This window comes from Bubalus bubalis, chromosome 5 (assembly GCF_019923935.1).
Source record: "Bubalus bubalis isolate 160015118507 breed Murrah chromosome 5, NDDB_SH_1, whole genome shotgun sequence".
In the NCBI taxonomy this organism is placed as follows: domain Eukaryota; kingdom Metazoa; phylum Chordata; class Mammalia; order Artiodactyla; family Bovidae; genus Bubalus; species Bubalus bubalis.
Window position 1 is genome coordinate 131,944,395 of NC_059161.1, and position 20,766 is coordinate 131,965,160.

The window sequence follows — 20,766 nt, forward strand, 5'->3', positions numbered from 1 at the left end:
GTATCAGGTGGCGAATGCTCCAGGACCAAAATTGCTTGCGACTGTGTCTGTTCCAGAGGTGCACTGACTTGCTGGGAACTGAGATTGGGGGTGGGGTGGGGCGGTTACTGTTAGCCTCTGGAGGGTTCCAGCTTTGCAGGATCCACGTGAGAAGTGCCGCCCTTCCCAGAGGCAGGGACAGAGAGAGCGCTGACTCTAGGATTCCTGGGGTTTACGATGTCCAGGGGCCATCCAGAGGGTCTGGAGCATGTGTCCCTACTCTAGACAGTGCTGTGGGCACCACGGGCCTCCAGATGACGACCCAAACCAAAGACTAAGTAAGAAGCGCCCACCCAGGGAGACACAGGGGCTGACAGAGGAGGGCCAGTTTGGGGGGCGGCCACCAGGCGGTGGGAGGAAAGTCTGGGGAGGCGATTCCCGCACCCAGGAGAGAACGCTTAAGTGTGGGAGGTCGGGCCTGCGCGGTCCTCCTGGCCGCCGGCCTGGCCGGGCAGACGCCCTCGAGCCCACGGCGCTCCCTAGCGGTCACCCACGTGGTCGCCGCGCCCACGGCGCCCCCGGAGCCCGGTCCTCCGCCGGACGTGCGCTCGCCGGAGCCCAGACCTCTGAGCCACCTCTCGAGCGCGAGCGTAAGGTTCCCAAGAGAACCCGGAGCCCGCGGAAGGTGGCGGTCGGCGCGCGCGACAGCCCCCAGGGTCTCCCGGCATTCGCGTCTCCAACCGGCCGCCTCTGCGCGGGCCCTTCCTCTCCGCCCTCTTCCGTGGCCCGCCCCTCGGCCCGGTCCGACCCGGCCCGCCCCTCGGCCTGCCCTCGGACTCCCCTAGCCCGAGAGTTAGCCCCACCCAGTCCGCAAGGCTCCGCCCCCTAAGTTCCGCCCCTCAACCTCGCCCCGCCCCTACGCCCCGCCCCTCCCAGACCAGGCTCCTCCCCTTGGCTCTCCCCCCGCCCCCCGTTCCCCACCCACCGCCGCGTCCCACCCTGGCCTGTCACCAGGCCCCCTCTTCGGCCCGGCCCCGCCTCCAGCGTGCCCTGCGCGGCGGAGGCCCGGAAGCTGGCGTGGCGCGCTAGTGGCGGCGCTCGGGCGTTCAGAGGCGGGACTTCCGGTGGCGTTCGCGCGGGTCTTCCGGCCGACTCCAAGGGCCGGCGCGTCTCCAGGACATGCAGGTGAGCGCCGCGGCGGCGGCCGGGCTGGCGTCCGCGCCCCGCCCCGTGGCCCCGGTTCTCCTCCGCGGAGCGAGCCTGCGGGCGGTGGGTGTGGAAGCCGGAGGCGCGGCGCGAGGGAGAACGGCGACTGTGGACTAGAGGCTGTGCGAGCGGTTGTGTGTGAGATAGTGAGGGGGTGTGAGTGGGTGTGACGGACGCGGGGCGGCGGCGCGCGAGGGGCCGCGCTCCTTGGCTGTCTCTCGGCGTCCGCTGCAGCCCTGGGGCGCGGCGGCCTTTTCGCGCTGAAGGGCGCCACCGAGAGCCGAGGCCAGAGGCCGGGGCGACGGGCCTGTTCCCCCTGCGCCCAGCAGGCTGTCCTGGGCTTCCTCTGTCTTCGCTGAGGGAACACGACGGTACCTGCGACCCGCCCTTTGGACGGCACCCCAGAGTCGCAAGTGTCCCTCCTCCAGGGCTGGGCTTCTGCTCTTACACTGCATCCATTTCCAAGCGCACCCTCGGCCCTCCCCGCAGGAACAGAGTTGGCCCCCAAATTTGTGCCCACCGACGAGAATCTGATGGACACTACCCGAGTTATGGGGACGAAACCGTTCTGTTGACGGGACAGTCGGCTCTGGGTCCCGCTGAGTGTGATGATCACTCAGTGCGCAGCGGTCAGCATCTCTCGAGCTGCACATTGCTGAGCAGAGACAAGTTGGCTGGATTAAAACTGGTTTTTTAAGAAGGAAACGGAGAACGTGAGAGTGCATCCCAGAGCAGGGTCAGCACCGATCAGCTGTTTGCTGCCTGCGCACTCAAGACACATGCACACTTGGGAGCTCGTGTGTGTGCTGAGCTCTGTGGAGAGTGTGATGGAAGAGTTGACTCTCAGACACACTGACAAGCCCCCAGGGACACCTCACCTTGCTGGGCTTGAACACCTCTCACATCATAGCCAACACGTCCCCACTACCCAGTCAGGCAGGCCATCTGGAAAGTTCCACGGCCATTGCAGAGCAGCCCTGCACGTGTGAGCAGCTGGCATGTCAGTGCTTCCCCCAGTGCTGTGGAGCCGCACTCCAGAGCTGGCCCAGCGGGCACAGGGTTGCAGGGGTCTGTGGCCATGCCAGCCCGCTAGCACCAGGTGCAGAAGCCAGCAGGGCCCATCTTGCTTCCTCCAGATCAGCCCCACTGCCACCCTTTGCTCTTTTTTCTCTCCCATGGTGTGAAAGCACAGGTCCTAGGGCAGGCAGATGGTGGGCAGAGGGGTCTCAGCGCAGGTGCGAGCAGAGGGGTCTCAGTGCGGGCGCGACAGCAGGCAGACCCGCCAGCCATGGGCAGAGGCTGGGAAGGGCCACGGAATGTGCCTCCAGGTGACGGCTGAGTGGCTCCTAGGGGACCAGGTCCTGCTTTATTTCTCTTCCTGCTCCATCCTTGGGGGCCCTGACCTCCACCCTGGGGCCAGGGAGGAAGGAGCCCGCTGGCATGAGAGGCCTGAGGGGACAGGGCTGAAGACGGGGTGCCCTGCAGGGTTGGCCCCTCGCAGCTCAGCAGGCACAGTCAGCCCCGCCAAGGGAGCACCCCACCCCCAGGCTGAGGCCGAGGAGGAGCCCAGGCCTCCGGCCATGGTGCCACAGGGCCAGGCTTGGGCCTGGGTGCCTGCCGTCCTGGATGGATCTGATGGCCGGGAGGGGAGGGGAGGGGACAGAGGGTGGCAAATCAGGCCTGAGTCTCCATATCCTTTCCCACTCCCCCTCAAGAGCACCTGATCAGCCGTGGGTGCTTCTCTGCCTGGGGGCGAGGGGATGGGGGAGGCTCCTAGGCTCCCCGACCTAGGCCCTGTCCTGCAGGCCCCAGGGAGTGGCAGCCTAGACCAGGCGCATGCCGTCTGTGCAGGACTGTAGGCTGAGGGGGAGGTTTGAGGGGAGTGAGCTCCAAGCCAGGAGGTCGTGGTGGTGGAGGCCCCAGGCACCCACACAGGCCTGGCTCTGCTGGCTCTTGATAGGGCACCCTGCCTGGCCAGGGCTCTGGTGTCCCCAGGGGTGTCCACCCAACGAGCAAGGGCCTGGGTTGCCTGTGGGGTCTCCTCTGGACCAGCTGGACCTTGGTCAGGTTGAGAGGGGACGTGCTGCCGAGACTGAGACACCGTTGACCAAAAGGCTCTCACACCGACTCTCAAAACCTCAACAAGGAGTGCATGTGGCCTGGCCCTGCATGTTGCCCAGCTGTCCCCAGAGAGGGTCAGGGTGGTGGTGCCGGTGGGATGAGAGTCCAGTGGGGAAGCCCAGGGAAAGACAGAGCGACTGGACTCCAGGCAGCCTGCACGTATACTTAGCGTCCCCTTCCCTCCTCACTGTGGGCGCGCTCGTCTGAGAGATTCAGTAAAGACAGGATCACGCTTTGCGTGTGCACATTGGGAGTTTGTACTGGGGGGTTGTGAGCACCACGGTGCCCTCAGGATGCCAGTGTTTGGGACATTTGTACTGGGGGGTTGTGAGCACCACGGTGCCCTCAGGATGCCAGCGTTTGGGACGTTTGTACTGGGGGGTTGTGAGCACCACGGTGCCCTCAGGATGCCAGCGTTTGGGACGTTTGTACTGGGGGGTTGTGAGCACCACGGTGCCCTCAGGATGCCAGCGTTTGGGAGCGTGGGGTTTGAACAGCTGCAGTGAGCGTCTTAAAGCTTTTCCCATGTAGACAATAAGTCCCCCAGAGCGGAATTTTTAAAAAGAAAAAAGGAAACACAGATTGGAAAGCACAGTATTTGTGGCCAGGCAGTCACCTGAACTTGAATTCCCAGGAACAGCTCCAAGGGTGAAGCCGCGCCGGCCCTTGAGGTCGCGTCACTCTCAGTCCTCGGGCAGGGAGGTGGTGGGGGTGGCGCTGCTGGCCCCTCTCAGCGTCCGTTCCTTCGGTTGATGGTGAAGCCAAGGGCTGAGGTGCTGTTTCTGGGGCCTGAGGGGGTCTGTGTGTTATGCAGTGTGATTTTTTTTTTCCTTATTGGAGCATCTTTTTTTTTTTTTCTTAATTTGTACGAATTCTTTGTATGTCACCTATAGATATGGGGTAGAAATTCATTGTCAAGTATTTTATTGTTCTGCATTTACTTTAACCCAGTTTTTTGTTTCCTAAATGATAGGGTCTCGTTTTTATGTAGTAAAATGTAGACGTTTCCTTGGTAACTTCTACTGATGCTGATTTAAGGGGAAAAGCATCCCCCTGTCCAGCTCCCACCCCAGGTTTACCTACACAGGTGTGTTTTCTTCTAGTCCTCTCCACGGCTCCGTTGTTTTATACTCAAGCCAGTAGCTGGTAGCCAGAATGTGTCTGTGCTTGTGGCGGGTGGAGGCCAAGCTTTGCTCAGTCGGCCCCGGCTGTGATTGGGCAGCCCTGAGGCAGTGGGACGGTTCCCGGCCTGCAGCAGGGAAGGCCCTTTTGGGGCGTCTGGGGGAGCTGGGGCCCAGCGATGCTGGCCACTGGACTCCAGCCTTCAGGGCTGGCTCGGTGCTCGGCTTAGTGCTGGGAGGCTCCAGGCTCCGTCAGGACCAGAGCTCCAGGAGGCAGGGGGAGCACCCACCTGCCGGGGTCTCCATGGGCTCTGTCTCTCTGCAGCCCCCTGGACCCCGAGGTTGGGCCCTGCTGTGACCCGCCCAGCATGCAGGTGCTCCTCGGCACGCTCTGGCTCACTCTGGCCTGCAGCTCTGTGCATGCCACGCTGTCGAAGTCAGACGCCAAAAAGGCCGCCTCGAAGACGCTGCAGGAGAAGGTAGGTGGTCTGGGGACTCGCCAGAGGGCTGACCATCACGCCTCCTTTCCCACTGGGGGCTGGGAGCCGACTGCAAGCCGGGAGCTTCACCTCTGGGCGGACAGCACTGTGCCCCTCGGGGCTCCGGCCGGCCGGCCTCAGAGGGAGCAGCTTCTGGTGCTGGGGCCCGAGGGCAGGCCTGCCCCCGCTGGGCTCGCATCTCTGCCCGTGCCCCCGGGTTCCCCCTCACCCCACGTGCTGCCTCCCTCGACCCCTGTGCTCCTCCCTGCTTCACGGGGCGAGTCAGTCGAGCTCTGGCAGGTGTGGCTGTTTCCGGGAGGGCCTCGGGAGGCAGGGTGAGTCTTCAGGGACTGTCCACCCCACCTGACGGCCTTGCCCTGCGGGCTCCTGGTCAGCAGCGCTGATTCTGGGACAGGGTCCCTCCCGACCGAAAGGATGCTGCGGCCCCAGGGCTCAGCCTGCGGACGCGCCCTGACGGCGTCCTCCCCGCCTTCCTGTCTCAGACTCAGGTTTCGGGCAAGCCCGCCCAGGAGCGGGGTCTGGTGGTGACAGACGTCAGGGCGGAGGACGTCGTCCTCGAGCACCGCAGCTACTGCTCGGCGAAGGCCCACAAGAAGCACTTCGCTGGGGATGTCCTGGGCTACATCACGCCGGTAGGCCAGCCCGGGGGGTGGATGGCAGACCCTGAAGGCAGGGTGGCTGCTCGGGTCTGCATCCTCACCTCCCCAGGCCGCTCTAACCCGAGGGAGCGGTGGGGGTGGTGCCTCCCAGCAAAGTGGCGAGGATGGCGGCAAAGTTCTGCTGCGCCCGAGGCGGGCGGCCCTGCGGAGCCCCGCCTGCAGGTGGTCGCCTGCCCTCTGGCCCCCGCTGCCAGCAGGCTCACTGGTCCTCCTCTCTCTGCCAGTGGAACCGACACGGGTACGATGTCGCCAAGATCTTCGGAGGCAAGTTCACCCACGTCGCCCCCGTGTGGCTGCAGCTGAGGAGGCACGGCCGCGAGATGTTCGAGGTCACGGGCCTGGACGACGTGGACCAAGGTTCCGACCCGTCACTTGTCTGTGCCCGTCTGGGAGAGTGAGTGAGCGAGCGAGTGTGTGTGTGTGTGAAGATGAGTGAGTCTGGTGTGAGTACGTGAGTGTCACACCTGCCTGGCGTTCAGCTGCACCCCCGTTTGCCTCCGCGGTTTGTACATGGTGTCCCGGGGGAGGATCTGTGGAGGAGGCGGGGGTCTGGCTGTCCTGACAGCCGCGCTTTGCACCTGACTTTACTCGGGTGTTTTCCCCTTTGTTTTCAGAGAGAGGACATGTTGGCCAGAAGCGGGGCTCCCCGACGCCGGGGGTGGAGGGGCGTGGGTCCAAGGGCAGCTGGGCAGCATCAGCTCCTGCTCTCTGGTGCCCTCAGCTCTGAGAGACGGGCCGGGCCCCTCGGGGTGGGGGCCCTGGTGCGGCCACATGCCTCCAGCCCTGGCTGCTCTGCAAGGCAGGGGGCAGCGCAGGACCCCAGGTTCCCCTGCCTCCTCCCTTCCGTGCTCCTCCTGGGGGAGGTCAGGTCCGGGGGGCAGGGGAAGGGGCTGTACCCCCACGCTGACTGTCCTCTCCACATCCCACAGGGTGGCTGCGGGCAGTCAGGAAACAAGCCAAGGGCCTGCGCGTAGGTGAGTCCGCGGAGTCAGGGCTGTGGGCCCTTAGGCCGCACCCCAGCGGGTGGAGGTCGTGGAGCGTGCTGGGTAGGGGAGGGGCCAGGGCCTTCACACCTACCTGCTTGCTCAGGCCGCGCCGCCTAGCATGCTCAGCATGTCCCTCTTTTGACTGCTCAGAAACGAGGCCGCCCCAGCCCAGCATTCATGGCCTCGATCCAGCCGGACCCCAGTGGCCCTGCTGCCTGCCTTGGTCAGCCCACCAAGGCCAGCCCCTTCCCCTGCGGTCTCGCCCTCCCATCTCTTCATTCACCCTTGAGGGTTCATGGAGCTCTGCTGGGGGCCGTGCCCAGGGGTGACGCTCACCCTGCCCTGCCCATCCTAGAGCTCATGGCTGGTGAAGGAGGGCCACGTTGCCAAGTACGCTGGGGCCTGGGGAGGGGGCCGGGGCTGGGAGAGGACCTGCAGTTCATTTCACGGGGAGCTGGTGGGGGAAGGTCCAGCGAGAGCCGGGCAACGAGGAGCTGGATGAGCCAGGGTCTGGATGCTCCGGGACTTGGTGGGTGAAGGGAGGAAAGGGCCAGTGTCTGCATCCCTAGCGCTGCCCATGCCCCTCGCTCCCCAGGCCACGTGGCACCGGGGTGCCCACCCCGGCTGCTGGTAGTGGTCATTCTGCTCTGGAGGCCAAGGGCCCGCCTCGGCCGGGCTAGCCCAGGAGGGTCATGGTCTGTGCGTCTGCCCCCAGTGCCTCGTCTCCGGTTCGAGGACTGGACGTACGAGGACTTTGACAGCGTCCTGGACAACGAGGACGAGATTGAGGAGCTCAGCAGGACCATCGTCCAGGTGGCCAAGGTGACGCCCGGGGCTCCCTCCTGACCACATGCGTCTCGGGCGCAGGGGCTGCCCTCCCGGGGGACACGTTGCCCAGGCCAGTGCTGGGCTGCAGGGCAGGGAGAGCCCTTCGGGGCCCCAGGGGTGGTGTTTGGGGGAGTCACATGAGTGGCCAGGACCGAGAGCTGCAGCTTCTCTGCCCCTGGGCCCACAGTCAGGAGGGGAAAGCCGGGGCTGGCTTTGCCTGTGCCCCCTCCTCCTGGAGCCCTGCCCACCTGCCCCTGTCCTTTCAGAGCCAGCACTTTGACGGCCTGGTAGTGGAGGTCTGGAACCAGCTGCTGGTCCAGAAGCACGCGTGAGTGGGCCTGGGCAGCGTGCGGGGCGTGGGGCATGCGCGTGTCCTTCCCAGCTGCCAGTGTCGGGAAGAGGCTGAGGCCGGACGTGAAGGGACCTCGTCAGGAGGGAGGGCTGTCTTCCCACAGTCTGTGCTGGCGCTGGGAGGCACCCCGAGAAGGTCAGAGAGCGGCTCCAAGGAGTCTGGGAGCGGCTGCGGGTGGGTGCCCGGCTAAGCACCGCTGGGGCGAGCCTGACAGAGCCTTCAGGGGCCTTGGCGAGGAGACGGCCGAGCGGGGTCGGGGCGCCTGCGGGCACATCGCCACGGGCTGCTCTGGGAGAAGAGCCTGCCGTCCAGCCTCGGCCCTGCCGCAGCCAGCTGGGGGGCTGCCTAGCCCCGACGAGGTCCCCCCTCCCCTGAGGCCCACGGCCAGACCCCCCTCAGCCAGGGTGACCGGGAAGGCAGGTCCCCTCCAGCAGCCGCTGCCCTGGTCCCATCAGGCCCAGGGGTCAGCCCCACAGGAGGAGGAGCGCGCCGGGCATGGGGGCCTGCAGCCGCCGCAACCGTGGCCGCCCTGCACCCGAGCCCCGCTGCTCCATGCCTCCAGCCCAGGGGCCCCCCACTCCGGCAGGGTTCCCCCCCCATCACTCTCGCAGCTGCGGGCTGCTCTCCACCTGCTCGGAGGTGGCATCCGCGGGCCCTCGGGTCTATTAGTGTAGCAGGAGGATATTCTCGAGGGGCCGTGTGGGGGCCAAGACGCCTGCCTGAGACCCCAGGAAGCTGCGGCTGGAGCCCAGCTTGCCAGGCTCTGCCTGGGCGTGGAGGCAGCCTGGATGCAGGCCCCACCATGGTTCCTGCTTCTCTCTGCACCGACCACACTCCCCACCGTGGGTGCTTCTGCCCTGGGGGCGCCCCAAGGCCGGAGTTGAGAAGGAGAACGGGTGGAGAACGGTGGGCAAGTCCAGCTGAGGGCAGGGGGCCCCTGTGTCGGGAGCCAACACCCCACTGTGCTCTGGTGGCCCCTGTGGTGGCTTTTGGTTGAGAGACAGTCTCGCCACCCCTGGGCTCTGCTTTGGTCCTTGCTGAGTGGTGGCCCTGCCGAGAACGCCTGAGAGGGGCTGGGGGAGACGGCCTCGTCCGGGCGGCTCAGGAGGGTGCGCACAGCAGGCACGCGGCGGGGCAGGGTCGGGGCTGGCCAGCCTGGCAGGTGGCTTTGGACCCGGCTCCCTGGGCGTGTGATGGAGGCGATGCACCTTGTCCCCGCCCTGGGTGGCAGGTCCCCAGGCCCCTCCCGGGACAGCCTACTGCGTAGGAGTGAGTAGGGGCTGCCCGGCTGTTGTAAGACGCCTGTCTTCTGCGTTCACGCCGGTAGGCCAGCTGGTGGGTGGCCCTGGGAAGCTCTGGGGACCTCGTCCCAGCAGACCCCCAATGGGCAGGCGCTGCCCCGGGCCACAAGACCACCTCGTCTTAGAGACTTAGCCACGGGTGGTCCCCAAAGCCGGGCAGTCACTGGTGGTTATGGGTGCTGAGGGCACAGGTGGTGTGCCAGCTCCCGGCCTCGGGGAGGGGCTGAGCTGGGTTCTGCAGCCATGTGCTCCCCAGGGGCATCCCTGACCCCACAGCCACGGCCAGAGCGGTGTCTCCTTGGCCCTGGGATCCTCCCGCCGAGGGTGGGTCCGAGGAGACTGAGAGGCTGCCCCATGCCCGCCTCCGCAGGGTGGCCACAGCTGTGCCCTGTGCGGCCTTGGGCTGTGTAGACTGGCTCGAGCTGAGCGGGACCGGGGGTGCACAGCCCCCCACCTGCCCGCGCCGGGCGGGGGCGCTCGCCACCTCTTCTCTAGACCGAGGTGGCTCCTGAGGGGCTGTGGGGAAGGACCCAGGTCAGTCACCGGACCCACACCCTCCCAGGCAGTGCAGGGCCAGGCCAGAGTGGACCCAGCCCGGAGCTGGCCCAAGACCTTCTTTCCGGCAGGGCGGCCCCTGGGGGCTGAGCCAGCCTCTCCATGGTCCGTGCTCCCACCAGACCTGAGATGCCACCACGCCCCTCGCCCTCATGACCGGAGGAGCCGTGAGGCTGTGTGCCTCGGAGATGCTGCTCCTTGGGTCCAGGAGCGCTTGGTTGACCCTCCTGGGGCTGGGGAAGGCGGGGCTCCGTGTCGGCGACTGCTTGGGGTGGGGTGACTGCCGAGGGGGCGGGAGGTCAGGGCCTCGGCACGAGGCCCATCGGCGGAGCTGCCCCGCACCCTCAACCCCAGGCACCTCCGGGGCACCCCTGCCCACAGCACCCCTGAGTCACGGGCTCCTTCCTCACCCCTGCCTGGCTGCGTGTCCGGCAGGGTCCAGAGGTGACGGGGCGCCACACAGCCCCCCTCCCTGCTCCGCCCCCATGCTTCGGGGGTCAGGGGCCTGGAGTATGAGTTACAGTGGGGGCTGTAAGGCCAGGGTGGGTGGAGGGTGGCCCGGGTGTTGCCCAGCGCCGCTGCCCCTGACCTGTGCTCCGCTCCTCTGCAGGGGGCTCATTCATCTGCTCACCCACATGGCCGAGGCGCTGCACCAGGCCCGGCTGCTGGTCTTCCTGGTCATCCCGCCTGCCGTTGCCCCGGGGTAAGTGCTGTGCCTGCTCATCCAGGGGGCCCTTCCTGGCCCCCACCCAGCCCCAGCCTGGTTACGCCGGCCACTGCCCGTGTGGGGGACCCTGTCAGCATGTTCTCATGGGCCCGCAGGTCAGGGGTCTGCAGCTCAGGGCCCAAGCTGCCTCAGGCCAGACCTCCTGCCACTCAGCCCAGCCGCTTCCGCCACCCCAGCCCTGAGACAGGGAGCCGGGCCCTGTGCCAGCTGTCAGCACTGTGGCCTGACTGCCATCCAGCCCGCACCGGGCACGGAGGAGGCCCAGGTGGTGACCTAGGGCTGAGGGCTGAGCAGAGGGGTGGTGAGGCCCCAGAGGGGCCAGTCATGGGCTCGCTGCAGAGCTCGGGCCAGTGCGTGGGACGGGGCGGGTGGCCTCTGGACCCGCGCGGTTTGGCCTCAGACAGAAGAGGCTGCAGCCACCTCAGCCACCCTGGGCAGCTGCCCTCCTGCGCCGGACGTCCCACCCCGCGGCATCTCCACGTGTCCCCAGAAACTTGGGCTGTGGTCTGCGGCCCGCAGGAGGGCCCTCGGCCTTGGGTGTCACCTCCTACGCTTCTGAGTGCGTGCTGACGCGTGGGACACACGTGTGTGAGGGACCAGAGGTCCTCCCAGGATGGGGGCCCTGGTCTGGAAGGGCCAGGGCAGTGGACACCTGTGTGGTCCGTGGGCTCAGCTGCAAGTGCAGCGCCTGTTTCCAGGGTCTGGTCTCTGTCAGTTGGGGTGGATCGGGACGTGTGGAGCCCCAGTTGACCTTGGTGATTGGCCTTCGGGGCCATCGGTGGAGACAGGCTCCTCTGGCCCAGGGAGGGCCCGGGTTGCAGGCGGGACCGGCCCCCTTGCAGGCCCCTCATGCTGACAGGTGTGCAGGGCAGAACCCCGTGTGCTGGAGGGTGTGGGGGAGGGTGAGTGGGCCTGACGCCCCTGGAGGGGCTGACCCCTAGGCCTGGCCTCCAAGGGCAGTGGGCTTGGGACGGGGTGGGGAGCAGCCTTCCAGCCAGCGCCCTCTCTGCCCAGGCCTCTGACCTGAGCTCCTGGCCCCCAGGCAGGGAGTGGATGGAACAAGCCTGGGTCTCCTCTCTGGGCAGTGACCGGGGAGGACGCACCCTCTGGTGGCAGCAAGAGGAGAGTTGGGGGCGGGGGCCATGGCCCGTGTGGCCGGGCTGACGGCGGGGGCCCTGGGCATGGCCGCCTCTGCTGGCCCAGGCCATGTCTTGGGGACACAGCCTGGCTGCACCCTCGCACTGGCGAGCAAGCCTCCCTTCCTCCAGAGGCCTCAGTGGCCGAGGTTTGTCTTGTTGGTTTTGCCCTTCTCCACCTGCACTTCGGGACAGCAGCCCCGCAGAGGAAGCAGTGAGCTGTAAACAGATGTTCTCGCCTTTCCGCAGCGTCAGTCGCTTCACAGAGGCCGCGCTGCTGCCCATGGGAACGGCAGCCCGGAGGGTATCTGCGTGGCAGCCTTTTGCTGCTGTGGCCTGTGTCTCCCCCTCCCATTTGGGGGCTGTTGGCACGGGTGGCCATCCTGACCTTGAGCCCTGCTTCCGAGGTCTCAGCTTGGCCCTCACCGATGGTCCAGCACCAATCAACGGGTTTAATGAGAGCTCTGGGCCACCCTGGCTCTAGAAGGGCCCTGAGTCAGTCCTCGCCTCCACCCCTCAGGCTGTCTCTTCTGAGAATCGAGCTCCCAGAACCCTGGAGCATGGTGGACTGGCTTCCTTTCCAGGACCTTCCCCGCAGCGAGCTCACATCCTCATGGACAGGTGTCCCCCTTGATGGGCGCTGCATCTAGCTGTCCTCCAGTCACCCCTGGGGTTTAGGGTCACCACGGGAAGGGGGTAGGTGAGGGTCCTTCCCCGGGAGGGACGCCTCTGCCTAGGCTGACCCCCATTGACGTCTCCTGAGCTCCAGGGGTGGCCTGGGGCCAGACTGTGAGGCTCAGCGGGGCCGTGGGCAGGGGTCACCCCTGGACACAGCGGGTGCAGGTGGCGGAGGTCCACACCAGAGGGGAGGAGCCCTTGCTGACGGGTGGGACAGCCCAGACCTGCAGGCGCGGCTCTGCTCTGATCACATAGGCTGGCTGTGGGCAGGAGGCCCTGGGGCGGGCCCATGGGGGGCGGTGGGGGGAACCGGCAGCAGGCCCACCCCCTCGCCCGCTGGGCCACCGTGGGCAAGGCTCTACAGGCAGTGTCCGTGGGCCAGGGGATGCCCCGCCTGTGGTCAGTGGCAGGGCCAGGGATGTGCACGGTCTGCGCTGGTCCTGAGGACGCTCGGCCTGCAGAGGACTGGTTCGGGGCGGGGCTTGGGTGTCCAGCCCAGTAGGCGGCATCTCGCCCTGGGGGTTGTGGCTTCACAGTGTCATGTGGCCGTAGGGGCCGGGATGGGGCGGGGAGCCTGGCCTGAAACCTGGTGCTGGTGTGGGGTTCACGCTGCCCGGCGCCTCCCAGCTGAGCGGGGTGGTCTGGAGTGCAGCCCCGGGCCTGTGGCTGCCGCCACCCCGTGGAAGTGTCTGGTTCCCAGCTGCGTCCCGTGCTCCTGGCCACAGTCAGTGCTCGTCAGGGGGTCTCGCCTGTGCCCCTCGGGGCTCTCCTGGCCCCTGTCCCCAGGAGCCTGGTGTCTCTGGGAGGCCTGGGTCAGGCCTCCAGGCCCCTCCCTCCAAAGGCGGAGGCTCAGGGTGGGTGGCCTTTGCTCAGCGGGCTTGGGGGGCAGCCTGGCGATGGGGTGTAGCCTGGCGATGGGGTGTCTTAGGGTTGCCTGGACCCCGTGGAACTAGTGACTGAGGCTGAGGTCCACATGGTGGACCGCCCCTGCCCAGGGACTGGAGGCGCTGGCCTAGAGGAGGGATTGTTTTCTCTGCTCACACTGGGGGGGGGACGCAGAGCCCACTGCGCCCCACCCAGGGACAAAGCAGGGTTGTAGAGGCTGCTACAGTGGAGCAGACGGCTGGCAGTCGGCTGCGTCCTGCAGACGGCCCCCGGGGCCCCCACCTGCCCAGACCTGAGGCCTCCAGAGGGAGGGCGCTGTACCTGAGGCTGAGTGGAAGTGGGCGGGCCTGGGCTGCCCGTGCCTATGTGAGAGAGGCCTCTGGGGCCTGGGCAGGAGTGGGGGTTCTCCACGGAGCCCTGACCCAGCTGCAGGCCACCCTGTGTACCCGAGTGCTGCTCCCCTCCAGGGAAAGAGACTGAGGTGTCTTCCTGGAGCAGGGGCAGAAGGGGCCTGAGCTGGGAGCCCCTGGCTGGCATGCCCCATCCTCTGCTGAGCCCAGGTCAGCTGGGGAGAGGCTGTGACCACGAGGTGGGCATGGAAACCATGCCATCTCTTTGCAGGACCAACAAGCTAGGCATGTTCACGAACACGGAGTTTGAGCAGCTGGCGCCCGTGCTGGACGGCTTCAGCCTCATGACCTACGACTACTCCACAGCACAGCCGTGAGTGGGGCTCCGGGCCCACGCGCTCTCGCTCGGCACGTGGGGGCCTAGCCCCCGGAAGGCCTGCCCAGTGGACGCCCGGGTGCGGTCCCGCCTCCCGCCAGCCTGCTCAGGCTGTGACCCGCGGTCAGCTCTCAGCTCCAGAATCACGAAGGGCCCAGTCTCTTCTCCCAGAGCCCAAAGTCAGCCTTGCGTTGGGCGACATTCTTGTTTTGGGGTGACTTAGGGCACCTGGCCACCCCATGGGAATGCCATCCCGGGGTGTCCCTCCACGTCTCCCGGCCCTGGCTGCCCCATGCCAGGTGCTGGGCCCACCTCCACGCCCCGGAGAAGGTGCTCCTGTGTCGGGGGTCACGCTGCTGCCCCAGCCCTCCCGGGCCTCCCCTGAGCGCTCTGCCGCCTGAGGGTCCTGGGCGAAGCAGACACCCAGCACAGGTCCAGCAGGGCCATCTGTCTGCTGCTGTCCTTGCCGTGGTGTGCGTGGACTCCTGCCCCAACCTGGGTGCCCGAGTCCTCGGCCCGGTGCTGAAACCCACTCCTCCCCGACCCTGCAGAGCCGGCCCCAACGCGCCGCTGCCCTGGGTGCGAGCCTGCGTCCAGGTCCTGGACCCCAAGTCCAAGTGGCGGAGCAAGATCCTGCTGGGGCTCAACTTCTACGGCATGGACTACTCGGCCTCCAAGGACGCCCGCGAGCCCATCATCGGGGCCAGGTGAGCCGGCGGCCCCGTCTCCCGCGGCACCCTCATTGTGGGAGGTGAGGGGCTGCAGTGGGGAGGAGGCCGGGCAGGGTCTGACCTCAGGCCGGCTGTCTGCGGGCACCGTCCCGGCACCCCCTCTCGCCCCATGTCGGCGGGAGTGTCCTCGACACAGTGCAGGTGGCCTGCCACCCCGCGTTCTGTGCTGTGGCCCGGAGGAGCCCTTTGTGTTCCCGGCCGCGTGGTCGTGCTCCCGCTCGGTGTGGGCTGTGTGCGCTGGGCTCTGAAGCCGTTGCCGCGCCATCCGCCCGGGCATGCCGTCCCACCAGCTGCTCGCCCCGCGTGGTTGCCCCACGCTCATCCCCGCCCAGTGCCCACCGCACCGCGATAACCACACGCTTTCACGGAGACTTGTTTATGTTCTTTGCACCTGGTTTTCGTTGAGCTTTTTAAACCTTGGGCTTATCCTTTCTGCCATGTTTGGGAAGGACGTAGCTGGTTCCTCACCTCCCTCTCTCCTCCCTTTCCAGGCCCGCGAGCAGGCATGTGTCGGGCCGGTCTGTCTCTCCCCCTCCCGGGAGCCCTCACTCTGTCCTGGGGCTCTGTCTCTGTGTCTCCTGCTCGCCAAGCCGGCACCCCATTTCCCGGCCGTGTCTTACTCAGGGCCTCTCCCTCCCACGTGTCCCGGTAGCTCTCGTCTGGGGGTTTGTCTGGGACGCTGAGTGAGTGTGTGGCGGCTGCCAAGCGGGCCAGCCCTGTCCCCTCCGTGTCGCCGAGCAGCTCTCCGGGGCCTGTGCTCCGGCCACATGCGCGTCTCACCCGGCCGCGCGCCCCCAGCCTGCTGCCCTTATGCTGTGAGCCGTCCCGTGAGGAGGACGGTCCCGAGGCCAGTGACCCGAGTGTGTGTGCCCGCTGCTGCTCCCCGTGGGCAGGGTCGCCTGCTGGCCTGCTGGTTCTGGGGTCTCAGCACGCAGCCCAGCAGCACCTGAGCGCCGGCCGCCTGCCAGCTGGCCTCGGCCCGTCCTGTTCTACTCCCTCAGGACTGCCCTGCGGAGGGACAGGCCACTCGCTGGGTTGGCCCTTGGCTGGTCTCGGGAGTCCCGGTGGGGCGGGGCACCCGTTTCCTGGCCCCCTCCCCGGGCGAGTCCCCAGGGTCGGCTGTGCTGAGGCCTGGGAGGTCCTCCGGCTGCTGGGGGAGCACCGTGGGAGGGAAGCTGGACAGGACGGCTCTGCCCAGGGCTTGCTGGGGTCACCCAGCGGAGGGGTCCTCCACCCCGCCCAAAGGCGGAACAGGGAGGGAGGCCTGTGGGGGTGGGGCAGAGGGTTCCTGGGCCCAGGGGCGTGTCAGGGACCACCCTGCACAGACCCCAGAGGGCGCAGACTCCAGAGGATGCCGCCTGCTTCCCTTGACCTCAGGGTGCCCACTCGGGTCTTGCCCAGGGCACTTACATTGGGGAGAGGCTGAAGGAGGCCCAGGTGGGGTTGACCACTGTTCTGAGAGGTCGTGTAGGTCTCTGAGGGGCCGTGGGCAGGGGGTGCTTCTGGGGAACCTCGCCGAGCCCCCTCCTCTCAGCCTCAGCTGTCCCGTGGGGCATCCCATGGCTCAGCAAGGCGGTCGGGCGGGGAGACCAGGCCCTGGGCTCCGCTCCTCCCCCGTCGGCTGCTGGAGGCCCAGCAGAGCCTGTCCAGAGCCCCTCCCTCAACCCGGTGACCCCACCCGCTGTCTCCTCCTCCCTAGGGCCCTAGCCAGCCATCTGCTGCCTGTGCCCTGGGGGAGCCTCAGGCAGGGGCTGGCCCTGGGTTGCTCTGATCGTCTCTGCCCATGGGCAGAGGAAATTTCTTCCAGACCATCCCCCGACGTGCAGGGGGCTCTGGGGACAGGCGGAGCCTCTGCAGGGCAGGGAGCAGCCCCCCTCAGGCCGTGTCTGGGGAGCCAGATGGGAGGGCTTAGTGAGGCCCCAGATGGAGGCCTGTCTCTGGGGGCGGGCAGGCTGCCGCTGCAGGGGGTGGGCGCGTTCACAGCCCCAGAGTCGCAGCCCACCAGGCTGCACCCTCACTGGACCCCCGGGAGCCCTCAGCGGGCGACCAGCAGGTGTGGGGGCAGTGAGCTCGGGGCCTGGCACCCTGCTGCCCTGACAGCAGCCCAGGCCGGCCTGTCCCAGGACCACTCGCCCTCCCAGCTCAGCCTCCCCAGCGCTGATCTGGCCATGTGTGGCAGGTGTCCCCTCCAGGGACAGCAGGCGATCAGTGCCTCACCATCTGCTCTTCACACAGAGCCAGGACCTGCAGCGGGGTTGGGAGGCTGGCTCTGCCAGCCGGAGGGTGGGGGGGTCTCGTGGCCTCTGCCTGCCTCGGTGGGAGGGGGCAGTGGGGAGGCAGTCTGCACTCTCTGGATCCTCTGACCGCTGCCTCTGCTCTCCACCCCGGGTGACTTGAGGCCCCATCGCCCCACGGCCTCATCGCTCCCTGCCCTCGAGGAGGCGGAGTGGCTGTGAAACTCTTGAGAGGTTGGGGCGCCCCACATGCAGACTCGGGGCGCCCCACGGGTCTGGGTGCTGATCTGGGGGTCACCATGGTTGCTGAGCCCCCGCTCTGGGAGGCTGTTGCACTGCCCTGGTGGTCAGGGTGCCTGGCCAGCCCCCTGAACGCCCCCAGGCCAAGTGGCTACCCAGCCCCCGGCAGCCCCCAGACTGGGCTCTACTGCCCCTGCTCAGAGCCCGCCGGGACCCCCGCGAGAGCCAGCCCCAGCAGGACACAGCCAGACCGGCCCAGGGTGGGCCGTGCCCAGCAACACCCCCCACCACTCACGGGCCAGGGGGCCCGGGGGCCCGGGCTCGAGCTCACGGGGCTTGGGCCGTCCTGCCCCGGGGTCTCGCGCTGCCCTGCATGGGGCTGGCGGCTCCCGCGGCTCTGGTCTTTGCCGTCCCTGCGCCGCGTTCTGTGCTGAGACCCTCTCCCCCACTAGCCCCTGGGTTTCGCCATCCTCCCTGGGTGCCCGAGTGTCCTGCCCTCACTGTGCCCAGAGCCTCCCCATGCACCTTGACCCTTCATCGCGCCCCCTGCCGGCTCCCCCCTCAGGGGCGCTCCAGGGGGCCCACGGGGGTCGTGCTGCCTGTAGGTGACATGAGGTCTTCGTGTACACTGCCTCCTGGGAGGTGGGATGGGGGAAGGGTGCCTCCTCGCATCGCCCGTGGTGGTGCCCACCAGACTCCCCACGTGGGCCTGCAGCAGGGGACCCTGCCCCTTCCACGCACCCGGCTGGGTCCTTAGCAGTTCGGAGGCGGTGCCCTCCGGGGCAGGTCCTTTCAGTCCTGCGGGGACCATGACAGAGAGCGCAGGGCGCCCAGGCCCCAGTGGGAGGCGGGAAGCCCACCGTGGGCTGGTTTCCCCCTACTGCCCTGACGGCCCCCTTCAGCCTGCTCTCTGCTCGCTCGCCCGGAGAGTGGGGCTGTGCAGCTCGTCTCCAGGCCCAGAATCCTCCAACCTGTGTGCTATGTCTTCGTGTATGATTCTCTTTGCCGTTGCCTGAACCTTTCATCCCAAATGCTGATGACTTGTTTGAGCGGGGAGGTGTGTTTCACACGCTGTAAGGTCCACTGTGGCAAGGCGCCTGAGCCAGCAGCGTTCAGAACCTCGTCAGGCGACGCAGCCACCTTCTGTTTCCACAGCGTCTCGTCAGCCGAGCTGCCGGGTCCCGGCAGCTCCCCCGCCCCCTGTGGCCGCTGACCTGGGATTCGCCTGTGACTTGCCTCAACGGGACGTTTCGTAGAGACGGGTCAGGCGGCCTGTGGCCAAGGCCTTCCACTTTAGCTCAGGGACCGCTCAGGCCCCGTGTGTACCTTTTCCTCATTCAGCCCGCGCCCCAGCCTCTCCACCTGGGCTGCCCGTGGCCTTGCTCTCACTCCGCAGCAGTCTGTGTAGCTGTCCCCACCCAGGGTGCTCACTCGCTGCTCCTCCACCTCCCACCCGGTGAGCGTGGGGTCCTGAATGGCCCCAGCCCTGGCATAGGCCTCAGCCTCCGGGGTGAGGAACTGACCCCAACAGAGTGCAGCCTCAGCTGCCCCCACAGCTCCCTGGCTCCAGCAGGCAGCTCTGTGAGGAGTGCGTGGCCAGGGCTCCCCAAACCCGAGGGCCTGGAGCCACCTGCCCAGCAGCATCTGTCCCTGACCCAGGACAGGACTCGGGGGCTCAGAAACACCCACCCCACCCCACCCCACGTCCCAGATCTCCTTAGCCCCAGGGCAGACGGGTCCAAAGCAGCAAGTGATCCCTGTGATTCCAGGAGCGTGGCTTTGGTTAAGGATGATGCCGTCATTTTGGACAGTTGGACCTGGTGTGGTGGGCGTCCTGGGTCCTGGCCCAAACCCCTTGGGGCCCCACGTCCGCTGCCGCTGCCACGGGTTCCCCACTGCTCTGTGCAGCCCCGACCCCCAGCGCCCCACCGGCGTCCGTGGTCCAGCCCAAAGCACACAGCAGCCCCAGGCCCGGGGGTGGGCCGGCCACACCTGCCCCCCCAGCCCGTCTGGGTGCCGGCTGCTGGCCAGGGAGACTCAGTGTGGGCTGCAGACCCCCGCTGTCCTGGCCACGCAGCACCCTGGAGACCAGCCTGTCTTCATGTGTGTTGGGGGCAGGTCTGAAACCAGTGGCTTCTGGCAGTGAGGCCAGGCCCACCACGGGCCTGGGGCAGCCGCGTCCACAGCAAGGGGGTAGGGAGGACAGCCTGGCTCCCCAGAGGGCCCGGACACCACCGTTTCCTTGGGAGGCGGGGGATGCGGAGCCGAGGCTGCCCCCAGGGCCTGCCTGCCTGCCTTCCACCAGGTGGGGCCCAGGAGCACCATCTGCGCCACCCGCCCGGCGCTGCGCACACTGCGGGCTCGCCCACACTGCTCTGCCCGTGGTGCCGTCGGGTCAGGGCAGTGCCCCGGCCCCCACATCTGAGCATCCTCTGTCGGGGCCCCCGTCCCCTGCCCCCACAGCCCTGGCCCAAGCGTTGGAGACCCCCCAGTGGCCCTGCTTCCTGGCATTTCAGCGTGCCCAGGCCACCCCACGCGGCCTTCCCACCCCACCTGCTGTCGCTGGCATTCTGTGGACCACCAGGGGTGGTCCGGAGAATGCCCCGGTTAGCCTCCAGCTGCCGTGACGGCAGCGGCCACCCACACCCCATCTCCCCCAGGTACATCCAGACACTGAAGGACCACCGGCCCCAGGTCGTGTGGGACAGCCAGGCCGCAGAGCACTTCTTCGAGTACAAGAAGTGAGTGTCAGGGAGGGCCCATGGCATGGTCCTGTCGGCGCGGGCCCAGCCCAAGGAGGGGCACGAACCTGCGCCCTGGGCTGGCAGGGCGGGGCCAGGAGGAGCTGAGGCCACTGCGGACGGACGGTCTGGGTCTGCTCTCTTGCAGAAGCCGCGGCGGGAGGCACGTCGTCTTCTATCCGACACTGAAGGTGGGTGCGGGGCTGAGGCTGCGGGTGGGTTGGCCCCCGGTGAGACAGCAGCGGGCAGCGGCCTTGGGGCCAGGGCTGAGGCTGCAGGTGGGGTGGCCCCCAGTGAGACAGCAGCGGGCAGCGGCCTCGGGGCCAGGGCTGAGGCTGCAGGTGGGGTGGCCCCCAGTGAGACAGCAGCGGGCAGAGGCCTCGGGGCCGGGGCTGAGGCTGCGGGTGGGTTGGCCCTTGGTGAGGCGGCCGCAGGCAGCGGCCTCGGGGCTAGGGCAGCCGGGCCAACCGGGCCGACACTCCCCCCGCCTCAGTCCTTGCAGGAGCGGCTGGAGCTGGCCCAGGAGCTGGGCGTGGGGTTGTCCATCTGGGAGCTCGGGCAGGGCCTGGACTATTTCTACGACCTGCTGTAGGCCGGGCTTGCAGCCAGCATGCCCTTTTCTAAGAGATGGAGGGACTAATGTGTGAAATACAGACTGTTTTCCATTTCCAGATCTGTGTGTGCTGTGGCCGCCGCGGGGACCGAGCAGGCCAGGGACCCAGGCCCCTCAGGGCAGTGACCCAGGGTGGGGAGTCCTAGCAGGGCCGGGGGAGGCTAAGGATGCAGACCCTCCACCCAGCCTTGGCTGCCTGGCCTCTGCTGTCTGGTGAGGCAGGGTCCATAATCCCCACCGCACAGGCGGCGGAGTCCTGCATGGTCTGCAGTCCCTGAGGGTTCAGAGGCTCCAGGGCAACCCCAGGTGTCCTGCTTGTGGACGCTCAGGCAGGCGTCACCCCAGGGCCACACAAAGGGACCTGGCCTGCCTGCCCAGGAGCTTGCTGGGCACCACGTGGCAGAGGAGTGGAGGCACATGGCAGAAAGCGAGGCTCAGGGGGCGGGC

General features: G+C 67.6%; 1 protein-coding gene across 5 annotated transcripts; it reads left to right on the plus strand.

Moving 5' to 3' along the window:
* Positions 1 to 898: 898 nt before the first annotated feature.
* On the plus strand, positions 899 to 20,610 carry CHID1 (chitinase domain containing 1). 5 transcript variants are annotated; one of them, XM_025287058.3, is made up of 13 exons: positions 899 to 1,164; positions 4,753 to 4,906; positions 5,410 to 5,559; positions 5,811 to 5,943; positions 6,516 to 6,560; positions 7,288 to 7,394; positions 10,219 to 10,311; positions 11,992 to 12,092; positions 13,656 to 13,757; positions 14,312 to 14,467; positions 19,626 to 19,706; positions 19,855 to 19,897; positions 20,200 to 20,377. In XM_025287058.3, exons 2-13 carry the CDS (start codon positions 4,796 to 4,798, stop codon positions 20,296 to 20,298), a joined length of 1,221 nt encoding a protein of 406 aa, XP_025142843.2. In that variant the 5' UTR covers positions 899 to 1,164; positions 4,753 to 4,795; the 3' UTR covers positions 20,299 to 20,377. The 5 variants fall into 5 exon arrangements, with proteins under 5 accessions (XP_025142843.2, XP_044799825.2, XP_044799827.2 ...); XM_044943890.2 differs by lacking the exon at positions 20,200 to 20,377 and adding an exon at positions 20,379 to 20,610 and having other exon boundaries at positions 1,011 to 1,164; XM_044943891.2 differs by lacking the exon at positions 11,992 to 12,092 and adding an exon at positions 7,667 to 7,728 and having other exon boundaries at positions 1,012 to 1,164.
* Positions 20,611 to 20,766: the final 156 nt, after the last annotated feature.